The sequence below is a fragment of the Cyprinodon variegatus genome, unplaced genomic scaffold (genome assembly GCF_000732505.1).
Source record: "Cyprinodon variegatus isolate N-32 unplaced genomic scaffold, C_variegatus-1.0 Scaffold432, whole genome shotgun sequence".
Lineage (NCBI taxonomy): Eukaryota > Metazoa > Chordata > Actinopteri > Cyprinodontiformes > Cyprinodontidae > Cyprinodon > Cyprinodon variegatus.
The window spans coordinates 164,924-182,547 of NW_015150885.1; the positions used below are offsets into that span (position 1 = coordinate 164,924).

A 17,624-nucleotide genomic window follows, 5' to 3' on the forward strand; every position below is an offset into this window, starting at 1 on the left:
CTGCACTGTTTTGATAATCCTGAAAGCTTTCATATCATTGGCTTAGAAACGAGGAAATTAAAACTGGCTATATACATCTCAATTTCTATAGGGAATGTAACTTTAATTCTGGGTAACAGATGAAAATTCCTTTTGGTGAATTTTGAAGTAAATTTCTTATTGCTCTTTTCATTTTTGATCTAATACCATAGATGGTACTTATTTATCCTCCACAATTCTAAGTTTGATTAATGTTGTTTTTATTGGCTGAGTACCAGAGTGGGTTATAGAATCTTTCAAACTGTCTCTAGTCTTTCTTTGATCTTGTTATCTGATGATATTGATACAGTTGAAGTTCATCAATTGTGCATGAAGTACAATAAAACAGATCACGACTTGGATTTTTCTTTCTTTTCAAGATGATTGGATGCCTGCAGAATCTAAATATCTATCAAAAGCAACAAAGAGACATAAAAAAGAAAGACAGACAGACGGACAAACTTTTTTTGATTACTGAGATATTAGAACAAAGAAACCTACACGGAAGTATGATGCCATAGTTTGCCTTCTCATGCTGGTGGTTTCTTCTGGGTGTCGCATCATCTCCATGGTGTCCACCTGGACATAAGCATTCAGAGTTAAAATCCTACAATCTTGGAACCAGTCAGACTTGACCCAAGACTTGTAAATGTGAAGCTTTTAATGTGCAGCCTGGCTGTTCTTAGTAGCCTCTGCAGAGATATCATTATTGCACAGATAATATAGCAGCTTTTCTTTTACTAAACAGGCAACATGGGAATACGCAGCTGCACTAAGTGCCGTTAAAGCAACAAAAAGCTGATAAACAGTTAAAACCAACTATCTAGAGAATAATTCGGCACTGCTGAGGGGCATGGGAAAATTGCAGAGCATTGCGGGTAATAAGAGTTGCCTCCACCGCGCAGACAGTCATTCGAATGACGACGGATTAACGAGGACACAGTTTAAGCTTTCTAACAGCCCTTACATTTCATAGCTTCATCAAAATTAATGATGCAATATATATTTTATGGCAAGTCAATGCAGCAAAGTGCATATCTGAATACTTTATTTTATTCTTGCTCAAAGGAAGAAAGGTATCTTCTCTGGGTGCAAAAACAGAATAAGGTTTTCTCATACTTTGTACTTGTGCATGTATCTGCTTTCAGATGAGCAAATGATTATCTTGGACCCACTTCTACTTTCTAACAAGCATGGCAACACTTTAATCAGACAACTTTTTATGAGGGTCAACTTTTCTCCGGTTCTGATTGAGAAAAAGGCAGCATACATATCGCATCAGTCCCACTGAGCTGTTATTAGTGAGACTTTTTCCCCGTCAAGAACAAAAAAAGAGTAGGGGGAAGTTGGAGGAAGTTCATCAAAGAAAATCTGTTTTTCAATGGTTATTTTTCCCAAAATGTTTGTTTCTAATTTCAAGAGGTTTTTCTTGAATTGCAGAGACATCTAAGAGTATTTGTTTACATTGATAACACAGAATTGTTGCTGTGTGAGAAAAATATTTCAAAAGAGATAATTTACATTTTCCCCTGCCAGATACTGATTGAAGTTAGAAAAGCAAAGCTCCACACAATTCAACGTTCACTAAAATGTTCAGTTGATTTTGCAGCGCTTCCTTTAATGACAGCTCGCAATTTGGATCCGCTTTACAGTTTTGGGGGAAATGCATGTAGATTTAGAGGGTTTTACTGGTTGCAACTAAAGTCTTACCTTCAGTAGGTATTTTGGAGACTTTGGGTGCAGCATGTGTTTGCCAATCACATAGAAAAAGAGGAAAAAGAGAAATGGAGGGACAGAAATTGAAAACACTCACCCTAAAGTAGGGTGTCATTTTAAACCATCAGGTGTTTTTGTGTGTGTGTGTAGAAGGATGGAAGGCAACAGTCACTGTCCTCTGCTCACTTATTGGCACCCCAAGCAAACATCTGAAAAACCTAAACTGAAGTCTTTGTTTCACAAACATAATACGAAGTTTTGAAGAACAGGTGTTTTTCAAAACATTTGTTTGACAAGCGGATACTTTCATAAAATATAACCTTGTTCCAGCGTAACATAGAATAGAACAGAACAGAATAGAATAGAATAGAATAATCCCTCATTGTTCTATATTTAGAAATTTCAGTGACATCAGCAACGAAACAAATGGGTAAATGAAAGCATACATGTACTCAAAAGACTAAAAATATATAAGAGAAGAACAAAAATAAAGAAGTTTACAAAGATTAAAGCAAGAGAAAAACTACAAGACAATTCATTTGAATTACCGTATTTTTTTCTGAGTATGACTGGCCTCAATTATACTGCACAAATGTATTCAAATTAAATTCTATAAAATCATGGGCATCTGATTTTTTGCATCTTCACACATTTTTATGAAATAAATGTAAACTTTTTGAAGTTGTGTATTAAAACATTCATCATCAATTAATCAACTGATAAAAATAATAATGTGAAATCGGAGGGGGGAAACATTTATTGACAATTCAAATTCCTACAGCTCTCTTAAACACTTCATAGGTTCAGCGCTACATCATCAGACATCTCAGTTTTTCCCCTCCGGAGGACAAAATGGTGTGAATCGTGTTCAATGTCTGTCATAAGAGAATTCAACCCATGAGCTTCCACAATGAACTCCCTGAAATACCAGAAGTAACAATTTGGTGAACTCTTCCACCGGTAGCTGAAAATGGGTCAATATTGGGCCTTTCATCAGGACGTTGATCAAACACTTGGCTGAAATTAATACAGAACCATATCTTGAAAGAAAGTTCACTTTTTCCAAGGCAATCTCAATCCTAAGAACCAAGATTATAAATAACTCTGGACAATAACCCTAATAAAAAACGAAAGACACCAAGGTTTATGCATGCTCTAGCTCAGTGAACATGGACAGAAGACTGTGACTATTAGGACATTAGGAAATACCACAATAAATTAGACCCCAGTATAGCATTTGTCAACCAAATTCTGTTAATTTTTAAACAACTCTATAAATGTGCCTGTTAAGTGGGAAAATAAATTCAGTATTTGTTACTTTAAAGAAACAGTTTTGGCAAATGACGGTTCCAAAGACAGATATATGGTCAAGCATGTTTTATGAACCAATAAATAGGTTTAAATGTTTGAATATGACACTCTTTTGAAGTTGATGTTTGCACTGCATAAATCCATTAATGAATTCACTAAATTCTCCACTGTCTGTTAGCAAGAAAACTCTGATATATGACTTTCAAGCCGCAAACCCAAATAACAGATGGCAATCCTACATCACCACAAGCTAGATAGCCAACAGGGTAGGTAGTCAATTAACATGGCTATGCTTCATAGCGCAGCTTTTAGGGTGTTTCTTATGGAGCAATGCCTGTGAGCAACAAATAAAAAGCAGTGCTTGTTAATTCACATTACTGGGACCTCACCTTGCTGCGTCCTGAGCTTAGTTGAGGAGGCAGAGATCTGGAGGCAGCGGTGACCCGAGCCCTGGACATCGCCAGATTGCCTGTTGAATATTAAATCATTACAATAATAAGTCACTTTTGTCAGTTTGGCACCATTTCCAGAAAAAAAAATAAATCATAAAGTTCTTCACAATGAAAAACGATACTGCTTTATTTGAAAAGTACAACATAAAACAGGGGTAGAGAATTTAGATCCTTAAGCCACAGTCCAGCAGCTTCTGGACAAAGGGAACAAAAGCCAAATTACTTCCTTGGCTTGCCCTTACATTTTACAGAGGCCTGGCCATTATCCATTCATTTGTTTTGGGTGTGAAGAAGAAGACATGCAAAAACTGCAGGAAAGTGGCACTCGAGAACAGACGTTGCCTACCCATGCCCTAGAAAATACCATGTCTATTTGGAACTCAAAATAACTTAATGCCCTAAATGTCAACCCATGTCAAAAACATGAAAACAAATGACTTTTTACAACTGAATTGCATAAATTGAATCTAAATGGCCATCAGATTGAGAGGCCTATTCATAAAGGTGATGTAGAAAACATATTCAAAGGCACAAGTTTCCAACTCACTGATCATGCAAAAACAAAAAGATTTAAGCAGTTCTAATGGCCTTATGGTAATGATTATTGAGAAATACTAAAAACATCCGACTGAGGCAATTGCACTACAATGTTTGTGCTCCTACAGCAGCTGCCTCATAAAATACTATTCAAGGAGCCTAAATCTCTGTGAATCCCATGGACTCAGGAGTGCAGCTGCATGCACAGCAGTCAAACCGGCACACACACACAGTAGAAAGGATATGAGCATAGCATATGCAAGACAGTCTGAACATTTCAAAGTTTCTGCACAAGATGTCCAAATGTTTTCTCTGGCTATATCTTCAGAGGCTAAACTGTGATTAATAGCAGTGAAAGAAGCCTTTGAAGCAGGATTGGTGACATCAAAGTCCTAATCCATGGGTGGCAGGATTTTTATAATGAGTGGGAAGTATCTTAACACATTTCAAAGGGTTTACTCCATGAATAAACAATAGCTGCACAGATGTGGCACACACACCTTTAGAAAAATATGTCTGCAGACACAGGAGGCAGCATTACCCAGGCAGCCGAGTATGGCAAGGAGGTAAACCTTTGTAAGTTTTCTAAGATAAAGCCGAACTGACAGGCCAACAATTGTTCTAGATTGTCTACCACATAAATCCCAACTTTTCAAAATGCAAATATACATTTGGCTCCTTTAATATCTCGCGTCACACACCGAAGACGTCGTCTGACAGAGAGCCAGAAAAACAATAAAGACTGGTTCAGCGGCGGGCTTTCCTCAGAGGCCGATCAGAGGAGTGTTGGAAGTTTAAAGCATGGCAAGAGATCAAAAATTGACTTTAGATGGATTAATCAACAGCTGGCCCTATTCTAACTTTAGACAAAGGACCCCCTATTGGCGCTAAGGGTTCCACGGCAAGCCAAAGCAACTTAGGCCCCGTCCACACAAAGTCAAAACGAACACGAAACGCTAATATTTCCAGAACGTTTATCGTAAAGACGGAGACGTAAAATAAATGTGATCGTCCACACGAATGCATGAAAACGCTGCAAAATGTATGCCAGGCCTGTAAGTGGCGCTGTGGTGCCAAAGCAAAAATAGGCGACAAAATGTTGGGCATGCGCACTAATATTTATACATGGTTGCCCTGCGGGTCCATTTTTGTGGTTCAGTCAAATTCAGGTGATGAACTATGTCGTCTATATTGCTCTGCTCTTCCTGGAGATATTCCAGAAGAAGAAGATTCTGTTGTAAGCCCGACAGCAGGGTGAGTAGCATGAGCAGCAACCATTCAACACAGTATGGCGCCATTGTTGTTGTGATACTGTGTCGCGCATGCGTGTTTAGAGGCAACGCTATGACGCATGCATGTAAAAAAAAAAAATGCGGTTAGAGCTTAAAGATGGAAACGCGAAAACGGCGTTTCAGAATCTTCCCACTCTGAAGGCTGAATAAAAAAAGATCGTTTACAGACCCCCGAAACGCCGGCTTTGTGTGGATGAGAGGCTGGTTTGGTGAAAAATTTGTGCATTTAGGCCAGGGTTCGGCTTCGTGTGGACGGGGCTCATGGGACAAAAATATAAACAGAAACATTAATGTATATACTGCTGTTGTCCAAACAACCCTAAACATATAAGGTAAGAACACATCAAAAGATCTTTTCAAGCTTGTAGTGATGGTGCTTTTATATTCCGACAGCCGTCAAATGATTGTATGCATGTTTTTGCAAATGTATTACGCTGTTAATGTTCTGACATATTTAAATATGTCACTTTAAATCTGCAGAAAATACATTTAAAAAAAAGTATATACATGGTCTTAAAAATATGCTATGATGAAGAGATTTGGCCAAAGACCTTGACTTTAAGGAAACCAGAGGCAGGTTTTTATACCACGAACGGTACTTCGGCACCATTATCCCCCCCCTAAAAAAAAAGAGTGATCTTTAAGAACGGCGCTGTTAAAGCTGTGTCGGGTACATTACTAACACACAGGCAGGGAGGGCCCAGCTCCAATTAGCCCAGAGTAAAGCTGGATGGATTAATTGGAGTGGGTTTGTGCAAATGAAGTGTGCTCTCTCCTCTCCCCATTAGTGCTGCTGGGCCAGATCATCTGAGCACATTTGTCATGATGAATTAGCAGCTGCGAGTGGAACGGGCTCGTAGAGTGTCACTGTGCTTTCACGCCTCTCACTTCCATGACACCATCAAGAGGAGATGAAGGGGGCTGCGCCACGAAGAGACAAACTATGACAGTTGTACCTAAGCCTCGCAAACGGACACTCGCCGCTTTCTTCACTTATTCCTTGGCGGGTCGTATTAATTCACATTTCTTGCGGATTTTGCATCCCCCCTTCAGACTACATGATTAGAGCATGGGCTAATAGTCAGTATCCTCAAAGATTTCCTCCCCTTGAGACATTAAAACCATGGGAACACCTATGATGTCCGGCCTGAAAGGAGACACTCTAATTTAGATACAGTGGGGAAACTTGTCTAATGATGGGGATCATAATTATTCAAACAGAGAGAAGGACAAGAAGGGGAAGATTTGTTCTTTGACATTGAGGGGAGAAAAAAAGCTTCATGCGTTTTTAGATTCAGCCAGAGAGTTCGCACTTTTATCAGTTCTCTCAAATGAGGAAAATAAATGAAAGTGAAAAGAAGTTGTGAAATAAGAGATTAAAAATTAAAAAAGGAGTGCAGGTGAGTTGAATTTTCCCCATCAGGTCATTTAGCTGTGAGAAACAGGTGGACAAGCCTCCCCGCTGTTCGTTTCTGCTTCATGCAAGTTGCTTTTGGCGGTGACTTCTAGGACAACTGAAGAGAGAGGAAGAGTGGCATTTGGGGAGGGGGCAAAAAGAGAGAAAAAAAGAAAACCCTTCCTTGGCATCTGTGCGTTCACTTTGAAAATTAAGCCCAGCAAGAATCCTGTAGGAGAAAAAAAAAAAGCTCAAGCTGGCAGTTGTATTGGGGCTCTATTGACAAGAATAGTCAATGTGCCTAGGATTAAAAAGCAATCCCGCGTTCAATATGACACCTCCCTACACGCCTTTATGAGTGCCAGTATGCGGCTTGTACTTCTGAAGCTGTGGATCGAGCTGTCGACACAGGGGACAATCAAAGTTGTACGAGCGAGCAGCCTTACCGAGCTGAGTGAGCAAAGGCTTGCCGGATATCACCCCTGCTTTTCCCGCTCTCTTTTTCAAAACATATGATCTCGAAACTCAACTCAGCAACCAAGCAAATTAGATTATAGGACCCATAACCCGACGCCACCCTCCCCACCACCACCGTTTATGCCTGGAGATGGCTTCGGGGGCTGTTGATTTAAATGCCATCCAGTACTGTCAAAGCAGATCAATCATAAAACGCATGGTGTAATTGGCTTTTAGTGACACAACACAGTGTTGCATTTATCAAAGGATGTTGCACCATGTGACTTCTGAGAGCCGGCTCCCTGCCACTGATGTGCGGGGTCGCCATAAATCCCAGTGCTGACTCAATTTTTTTCCAAATACAACTATTTGGAAAGAATAATTATAAAAGTATTACTCGTGTATTTCTTGCTCGTTTTCTAGGAGAAGATCTGCCTGTTGGGATGAAAAAAGGCCTGTGCTGGGAAGAGAACAAAGAGTCAAACGTGTCACAGACAGAGTTGGGAGAAGCCTGTCAAGAGGATCTCCTTTTACATGAAGGCACATAGAGGATGGGAGAACTGTAAAAAAAATAAAGTTTAAATATTTGACAACTTATGCTTTAAAGCTTGAAAGATCATAAGAGAACTTGTTAGGTATCATTGCATCTGCAAACTTAAAAAAAAAACACCTAAATGTAGGCAGTCAAGGAAAAAAAAAAAAATGGTTATTTAGGTTCCTGTTAAAACTTCCATCATTAAAGTTTTGCATGTGTGCTTTTAAGACTTGAAGCTATTTTTTGTAAATGCAGTCACCAGGGCAAAAAATACATAAACATACACCCTCTCCAGGAGGGAGCCTCTGAAGATTTTCCCAGAGGTGGAGGTTAAAACACACAATGTAGTGAATTTTAGAGATATGCCAGACACAACACATCTGCATAAAACCTAATGATTAAATCATTCTCAGATGGGTTACTGAACTGTAAAATATACACAAGCTTTGGGAGAGTACTTAAAGAAATCTGGTCAATAATCAACCTGTCCTTTTCTGAAAATATTTTAGTGTTAAGCAAGATAAAAATGCAAGTAGCAGTACATCCATTGGGGGTTTTATACAAACTTTTGAAGATTTATTGTTTTTTTTAAAGCAATGCTAACTAAATAACAAAACTTAAAGCATCACCACTTTGAAACTAACAAAGGAGATCCAAGGAGCTTCAGTAATAGGGTTGTCAACCATCCCTTGAAAAACTGAATCGTTCCGTATTTAGAAATTAAAGTAGAGGAAAAGGGACGCACTTTTTCCCATATTACTATGAGAGTAAAAATATAGTCAGTAAAAAGCTATTGGAAAATGAAGAACAAGGAAACGTTAGATACCAAACTTATGGTAAACTTATCCCTGGGCCCTGTCCTGCGTTGTGACCAATGAGTTGACAACATATGTGTAACGATCAATACGCTCATCCCATTGATCGAGCAAAGTGTTGCTGACGGAGAAGATAGCGGGAGACAACAGATGAGGGATGAACGGAGTAACTTAAATGCTGACGCTGCTTTTGGGGGCGGACAACTCCTCGCTGCTGCAAGAGCACAGAGGAAATACAAGTGGAAAAAGTAGGCTATCGCCACATTGTCTAATGATGGGGATCATAGCCTAGAGTCATTGCATTTAAGGCACAAATATGTTTACAAGTTTGCATAAGTTTGCTATTGCACCAAAAATGTACACTATTTATGTATTGTTTTATATTCATTTTTACACTTTGAAGTTAAGCAGGAAAGGCTTATGTTTACGATACCTATTTTATTCAGCAAAGTTTATATTTTGAAATATTATATTGTATGTAGTGCATTTTGTATTAAAGGGAATTGCTGTATAATAATTTGATTTCTATGTGTTCATGTCACTCAAAAATATGCATCTAATTAAACGCAGATCTGATTCAAATAGTTAAAAAAATAATTTAACACATGGATGGCAGCTAAAAAAAAAATCACCACGCCAGGAGGGGTAAAGGCAATCAGGTCAGCTGCCACACATGAGGTGTCCTTTTTTTTTTTCCAGGGAGTTGGCAACCCTATTCAGTAACAACAAGAAGGCTAAGTGGGTGCTAGTGGTAGCTCTATTTTATAAATTCTGGGCTTTCACATTCGATATGCGAAATATATTACATTGGATTTGAATATGTTTAATGGTGTCTATACTTATGCTGTCTTTATTTACTTAAATGTAAAATCAAACAGTTGTTTCGATAGAGGCTTGTTTTGATTGATGCATTGCATGTGTGCCGGATGTCACGATTGGAACTATGATGTGGAGGATCAGGAACTGCTGGCGGTAAAGCTAGCGCTGGAAGAATAGAACAATTGGTTGGAGTTGGGGTCCAAGGTTCCATTCTTGGTTTGGACTGACCACAAGATTTGGAATACCTTAAGTCGGCTTATAGACTTAACCCCAGACAGGCGAGGTGGGTACTCTTTTTTGGATGCTTTAATTTCTCTCTGTCTTACAGGCCCCGGACTAGGAATACAAAAATCTGACACACTGTCCCGGGTGTTCAAGGCGGACGAGAGTTAAGTGGTATAGATGACTATGGTTTCACACTGTGAGCAGGTAGAACCACATCGGACTCAGCTCCGCAGTGAGATGGAGCTACTTGTAGCTTCTAACCAGTAGAAGTGTTAGGAATCCAGTTTGTGTCGGTTGTGTTTTTGTGTTTTCTCCCTCCAACCACCAAGTGGCGCCCGGATCTCTTTGGCACTTCCACACACCTGCGGATGGTTGCCTCATTATCTGAGGACTCTTAAGCTGCTGACTGCCAATACCTTGATGCCAGAGTGTTTGCCAGTTTTGGGGAGTCATCCTGCAAACTGGATGTTTGGGCCTTCTCCCTCTGTAAGGATCGTTTGAGCTTCCCACTGAGCGGGGGATGCGGGCTGGAAGTTTGGACCTTCTCCCACCGAAAGGATTGTTTGAGCTTCACACTGAGCAGGGGATAAATCTCCACATGAACCGTTCAAGTACTTCAGTAAATCTAAGTGGCAGCCAGCTCCACCGCTCCTCAAGGAACCAACCAAACCTGAGTAAACCCTGTCTGCCTTCCAACGAGTCAACCAAATCCTGGAACAACGCACACCGACATGATTCTGGGAAGGACACCTTTTCAGAAAACGTGAGTCCCGTTACAGTTCCTGCTTTTGCAAGTCGTCGCTCAATTTTCCCACTGAGCCTGAACTAAACACTGAACTTCCCTTCTCACTTCCAGTTCTGGTTCACCAGCGTTCAGAGTAACACTAGACCCATCTCATCGTGTTTTTAATAAAACCTGTTAAACCTCTCCCCTGGTTCTCTGAGTGGTTTCCTGCATGTGGGTCAGATCCCTGAACAAGATCATGACAACAAGAGGAATATGAAAATCACTAGAGAGAAATGCGCTGCCTTAGCAATTTGTGCAATTTTGTGCTTAAGGCCCTAAAAAGAAAAGACAATGACATTTTTGGACATACAGATGGCGAGTAAACATGGCTACTACGGTCTGTCAATTTGACAGAAAGAACTCTATTTCACTCGCACCCCCGCCATGCTTCTGTGTTTTCGTCTGAGAGGAAGAAGAAGAATCCTTGTTGCGCATGCCCATTGAGCGATTTGCTCACAACAGTCAACTGAAAATCAAACATTTGATTTTCTCCCGACCTCAAAATTCCTGGTCGAGAGGTGTTTGTGAGAGGCTGATCGCCCCTCGTTACCCCCTGTACACTAAACGATGCACGACGTACGATCAGGCTGAAACTCAGCCCGATTGAAAAATTCTCGCACGAAAAGGGCAAAAAAATTGTACAGTGTAAGCCCAGCTTTAACACATCACACATGAAAGGATTATCTGTCCGATAAGCAGGGCCTCCTTCCAAGAGGACATGTGAACTCCTCTTTAAACACAAACAAAATATAAGCAAAGAAAAAGAAAATTTTCAAGTAGCAAAACAACTTTAAGTTCTGAAAAGATGCAAACAAGCTCTACGATAACAACAGTTCTCCAGACCACTAGAGGGATCAAACATAGACTCATATTGGACCATACCCTTAGCGAAGACAGAAATAGGATGCTTACCCAGGGCACATTTGGTGGGAAGACCGAAAAGGTATGTTTTTCCTTCCATCATTTCTTTCTGAGGATTACATTTATGTATTTACTACGGGCCTGGTCCAATATGAGTTAACGGGTGACCCTTTTTTTATATATACATGAACAGGTATCTTAACAATATTGCAGCACTTTGTAGATTTGCCTTTTTTTTTAAATATATGTATTCTATTCTCACTAACAAGAACAGGATTTTGATTGTTATTTCTCAAATATTTATTCATATTTAGCTAAGTTTATTAAATTACCTAAATGCATATTTAGCTTCACTCAGGTCTGCTTTCAAGTAAAAGTAAAAGCTTTGTGTTTCTATTTACCGTGATCAAAAACCATCAATATTAGAGATGAAAGTTGTTGTTTTTTTTCAAATATTGTCACATTTCAAAGTCAATGAAGATGTTGCTTTAATTCAAACTAAATATGTACCCTCCTTGGATTGAATTAGGAGCCACATCAAATCAGACCAGGAGCTGCAAATGACGGCTACTTTATAGGGATAAAAAACAAACACCAGTAATAAATACAGCCACACTTTATGTTGTAACATCACTGTGCTGAACAAAGAACTTGCAGTCTTAGGATGTACAATCAGCAGGCCCAGGCAGCCCTGAGGCAACACACACACATACATGCATGCTGTGACTGTAGGCAGCTTGGGCCCTGGTAGGCCTTACCGAGCTGTGCCAATTCAAACACTCTGATCCCCCTCCCTCAATCTGGGAAAGACCCTGGCTCTGAGGAATTTGTCCATGCAAATACATCCTATTTCCTCCAACAAAACACCACCACATGTCCAAGCCTCAAGGACTGATTTTTCCTAAGGCTCGAGTGGACTCTCTATTCACTGCCTGGGAGATTTTCTTCTTTGTGGGGCTTTCCTAGTCCCCTGCTGCCCACAAAACACAAACAATATTACAACTACATGTATTTTTTTTATTAGAACTTAAAACACAATGATACTATATACATTTCAGCACTGCAAAAATACAAACAAAAGAAATAAGAGGTTGGATGAAATTATCCTTTAGTTTGTTCCGAAACAAAAATATACCTCAGTTGGAGAGTCTGCAGGTCTATGAGGGTGTCCCCTAGTGGTGACACTAAAAACTCTGAAACCACCCGGGTGCAAAAACAGATTTCCATCAGATCCTCACAGATAATGGTAATTTCACAGATAACAGTGAATCTATATCGTGGAGTGGAAATGCAAATTAAATCCCCCTACAAATTCTACCCTGAAGAATAGATTTCTAATTTTCTTAAGCCATGCTGTATCTCACTTTGAACAGGGCTCCATCTTTTCCAGAGTGATAAGACACACCAGTGTTTCATAGCTTTAATCTTCAGAGATGATCTGTGCCTTCAAAAACTGCAATAAGACAACCAGACCTCCAGCTCTTAACATACACACTGCTCACACCAAGCTTGTTAAAGGCGTTTAAGATAGTTCAAAATAAACATAAACAATTAATTTCACTGATAAATCCACACATCAGTGTGTCTTTACCTGCTGAATGATCAGCGGAAAAAAAGCTGTGAAACAAGAAAATAAAGAAGCTTTTAGACGCAAATGGCTCTACCAGTAAACAATACGGCACATCTTAGCTTCTATTCAGTGCTGCTGTTTACTGAAAAGATGAGTTCAATGCATTTGCTTTTATGGGATGCACTCCTCTGAAGCTGTTAACTGCAGGAGGAAATAGTTGAAGGCTCCCTTGTGCACAACCTGCAATAGAAGTTTACAGACACATCACAAATGTTCACAGCTTGGGTGTCTTTTATGAATAGAAGCTGCTCTTTAATGCAGCCACGACTGAAAGAAAGACTTTACAGCCCTCCCTAAAATGGATGTGGATCACATAATGTGGCTTAGCTGAAATAAAGGAAAAGCAATCTGATAATTTAAAACATCTATTAGCATTTCAGCTAAGTCAAGTGACCAGGAGGCCTCAGCTTTGGCTAATGACAAGCACATTACTCTGCTTCATTTAAAAAACAGAAAAGAGGTGGGACGGGTTGCTTTTGTGTTCCCTAAATACTGTTTCCTCATCCCCCGGGTATTTAGAAACCTTATCATAAAATATCCCTTCCGTACCCACAATCTGCAGATAGCATTCAGCAGTGGGAAACCAAGAAAGAAAGCTTAGTGAAAATAAAAACAGAGCGCCGTGCAGAGAGCTGAGCCTCTCAAGAGATAATGGAGAGAGCAGATTTATCCGAGAATGGCGCGCAGAGGCTTGAAGTGGAGGAGGACCACTGGATGTCTGCGAGCCGCGTCTTTAAGAAACGCACTTACCTGAACCTTTCTGGAAGACTCACTTATACCGTACCAAAATCACACAAACAGTTTGCCTCAAAAGTTTCCATTTCCATTAAGATGTTTGTCACAGTATTGCCTAAAATGAGTTAAAGTGCCATTATTTTTCCCTTGTTATACCTGTTTTAGTCAAAGGGCTGGAAAACAGCTGCTGTAGTAGTTTGTTCTCCGATGTTCTCAACACCAAAACAATGTCTGCAGGAAGAGTGTCCCGGTTTTTTTCCAGAAATCCATTTACATTGTACATCACCTGTAAAGCAGGACACGAGAGATAGAAGCAGAACCCTTAGATTTTAAGCACCCAATCAATGCTCTAAAAACAATGTTCTGTATAAGAAAAAAAAAGTCATACAGTCAGATACAGTCATACCTTGTTGGAGCTAATTGCTTACTTTTTATATGCTTTAATAACAAAAATGCCAACATTGCTTTTATATAATTCCATTACTCCAAACACTGCTTACTTCCTTAAAACTATTGTGTTTTTTTTTTTTTTTTTACACTTTAATACCTTATTGGGTTCTCTTTTCCCCAAGACTTTCCCAGAACATACCAGGTGCTTTTCTGAAAATTTATAGCAACTTACTAACTTTTCTGGAATACCAATGTGGAGATATAGTTGGGGATAGTTCATATAGTTCCTAACTCTGGGTGGAGAATATAGTTTTCTGACATCTTTTAGTAGAGATATAGCCATTTTTAGGTCGGTTGTTTACCTACTGTCACTGTTTAGCCTCACAGCACTCCATATGGAGCACATAGAACATAGTGTATAAGGAAGAAACGAGAAGATGCCAAGCAAACTGTTTTTGATTAGGTTAGAAAAAAGTTGGGTGTGCTTTGGTGGCGCAGTGGTTAGCGCACACGACCCATGAATGGAGGCCAATTAGTCCTCGACTCGAGTGACCCGGGTTCGAATCTGTGGTCCTTTCCTAAATGTCTCTCCTCCTTGCTCCACCCTTTCTTGTCAGCCTACTGTCCATAAAAGCGAGCCACTAGTGCTGTAAAAACTCAAAAACCAAAAAGATGTCATTGCTCTCTACCACTGAAACAGTGGCTACCAGGAAGAAGATAGATAGACCATTTCAACCCTTTAGACCTCTGAAGCCACCAACATCCATCCATTTTCTGACACGCTTAATCCCAATTGGAGTCAAGAGGGGATGCTGATGCCTATCTCCAGCTGTCCACGGGTGAGAGGCGGGGTACACCCTGGACAGGTCGGAAGTCCATCGCAGGGCCCCACCAACATTACTCATGAAATTCAGTGGTGGGATGTAACGAAGTACAAGTACTTTATTACTGTACTTAAGTAAATTTTTTTGTACCTGTAATTTACTTTAGTAGATTTAACCATGGATACCTTTTACTTTTACTCCACTACATTTTACATGAAGTACTTGTACTTTTACTCCGCTACAAATAGCTTTTCATTGCATGTTACATTCACGTCACATTATGTTTTTCCTTTATTTGTTTAGTTTAGTTTGAGAGTTTAAAAGAATTCTATTGGACATGATAAGTTTGTATTCTTTATTGTTGGAAAGAAATGTTTTCATAAAGATTCAAGTAACCTTTTCTTATTAGAGAGACGTCTCCATTAGTGCTTTCAAGTGGTTGCTTCAGGCCAAGGTACTGTCATCCAGGCTAGATATGCAGGAGAGGGCTTTTAGCTTGGCATTATGAAATTTAAGATTTTTGTTCTGGAGAAAGACTGTAAGTAGTGCTTGAGTTGTTGTCCGATTTTATAATGTCAATAAAGATAACCTGAAGGGCTAGTTGACAACACTTGTTTAGAGCAGCTTCCCACTTTACCAATCTACTTGCTAACAATTACAAATTCAGCCCTGTTTAAAGTAATGCAATAGATAATTCAAACTATGAACTAATTTTGCCTCTTGGTCTATCATCAAACTGCTGAGCATGGAGTATATATCTAAATAATCTGTGCTGTATAAAATGCAGGTATCCAACCGGGACCTAGTGTGAATCTCTGTGAATGCATTATTAAATCCCGGCTCTGTAACACTTGCAAATAAGACAGTTTGGTTTTGAATGCAAACAAACATTTGATACCTTTCCAGCATAATGCTGTATTCCAAAACAAAGGTCCATGCATTTAGGTATCCAAAAATATTTACACCGCAAATTGTCTTCAAATTTATCTGTGAACAAGATACAAAAAAAAGAATAAAACAAGGTGTTAAATAGCTTTACATATGTAATGAGCAGCAGCTATGCTGCGAAAAAATCAGTTTCTCCTTTACATGTTTCTCCTATCTGCCATTTTATAACATATAATCGTTTTAGATAATCAAATTAATTTTAATATCAAAGATGTCATGAAAAAAGACAAATTGTGATTCTCAAATAATGATTCCATTTTAAAGGAATAAAAGGTATTCAAACCAACCTGGTCATTTGTTAAAAACTCAAAACCCCTTAAAGAACTGCAGCTCTTAAAAGGGAACAAAACTTTCCAGTGTAATTACAATCTTACCTACAAGGGTCTGATCAGTGGCCTGGGGGAAGCGACTCTCCTCATCCATTAAGGACAACAGGCCCATGGGCTTCTGCAGGAACATGTCCAGAATGGGCCTGTTGTCCTCATACTCTACCAGGCTGGCATCTACTCCCTCGCTCTGGTATTCCATCTAATTAGGAGCAAAAAACATAGAATAAACCAGCTAATAGTTTTTCTAAATGACCCAATTAAATAATCTGGGGTAAAAACAGTATTATTTGTGCATGTGCATTTGTATGGGGGGGGTTCATAATCAGCTCAACCAAAGCGCTGCAGCTGTATGTGTGTTTGTGTGCGCTTGTTTCTGTGGTTTAAGTTTACAGCATAATAGATTGAATGCATATACAGAGCAGCACCAAACTAACAAATAGAGCCACTTACTTATTCATAATTTATTTCAATGTGCAAATAACCCGCAGTGGTATCCTCTTATTGCATCTACTTAACTTCACATCAAAAAGTTATATTAAATATATATTTTACTAATAAAGGAGCACCAATGTTTCTAAACCATCTTCATGTTTAAGTCATCAACTTAGAATAATCAGTCTGAGCACAGCAGCACTAAAGACATGCAACACAAATAAAGATCCGTCTTCTACAGAACATTGGAGCCACATCACAGCAGAAAGTCTTTTATGAGCTTAAAGCCTAAATGTTTATGATCATAGCAGCATTTAACATAGAATGTGTAGCTTCTGGTCCTTCTTAAAGTATTCATACTCTCACAAAGTAGTGGGTAATTGTCAAATTAAAAATTGGTGGAATAAAATGTAGGGGAAATTTAAAGTTTGTAAAACAACATCCAAAGCTTTACTTTGATCAGAGACCCAATAATGGGTGTGGAGGAGCTGCAGAAAGTTATGAATCAAGTGGGAGAATCTGTCAAAACTACACCTAATATTCATACACTCCACATATCTGACCTGTATGGAAAAGTAGCAAGATTGAAACCCACAAGGCAGAGGGGGCACAGTTAAAACTTAGAAGATGGTGCTCAAGTCAGACGAAAACTATTGTTTTTGTTTATGATCTGCATGTGAAAAAGAAAATATAAATGTATACATATGTGGAAGAAGCTTTGCTCATCACGCTAATAAAAAAAAAACATTAAATACGGTGGTGGCAGCATCATTCTGTGGGGTTGTCTTTCTCCAGCAGAAATGGGGAAATTGGTCAGAGGTGATAGACTGAGATAAAGACAGAAGTAAAAGCTTTAAAAGGAAGCAAAAGACTTGAGAAGAAAGTGGAAGTTTACATAACAGGAAAGAAACCCTAAACAGCCACGTGGAGAAAGGATAAAATAGTTCATTTAAAAATATCCTCATCTGTTAGATTGGTCGAGTTAAACTGGGTGTCTTAATCTAGTGGAGAACAGAGATGGCAATAGTACTCACTTTCCGTACTTGAGTAAAAGTACAGATAATTGTGTTAAAAAATACTCTGGTAAAAGTGGAAGTACTGATTAAACTTCTTTAC

At 39.2% G+C, this 17,624-nt stretch overlaps 1 protein-coding gene across 3 annotated transcripts in view; it reads right to left on the reverse strand.

Moving 5' to 3' along the window:
• Positions 1-17,624, reverse strand: part of myo3b (myosin IIIB) — a 91,480-nt gene that overhangs the window by 29,261 nt on the left and 44,595 nt on the right. For 2 of the 3 annotated variants that reach the window (XM_015388669.1, XM_015388672.1), the window contains exons 20-25: positions 16,122-16,275; positions 15,698-15,786; positions 13,742-13,871; positions 3,435-3,514; positions 1,729-1,749; positions 520-597 (exon numbers count right to left, since the gene is read on the reverse strand). In XM_015388669.1, the coding sequence (XP_015244155.1) occupies positions 520-597; positions 1,729-1,749; positions 3,435-3,514; positions 13,742-13,871; positions 15,698-15,786; positions 16,122-16,275 (552 nt within the window). The remainder of the gene's footprint in view (positions 1-519; positions 598-1,728; positions 1,750-3,434; positions 3,515-13,741; positions 13,872-15,697; positions 15,787-16,121; positions 16,276-17,624) is intronic. The other variant, XM_015388670.1, reaches the window with a different exon arrangement.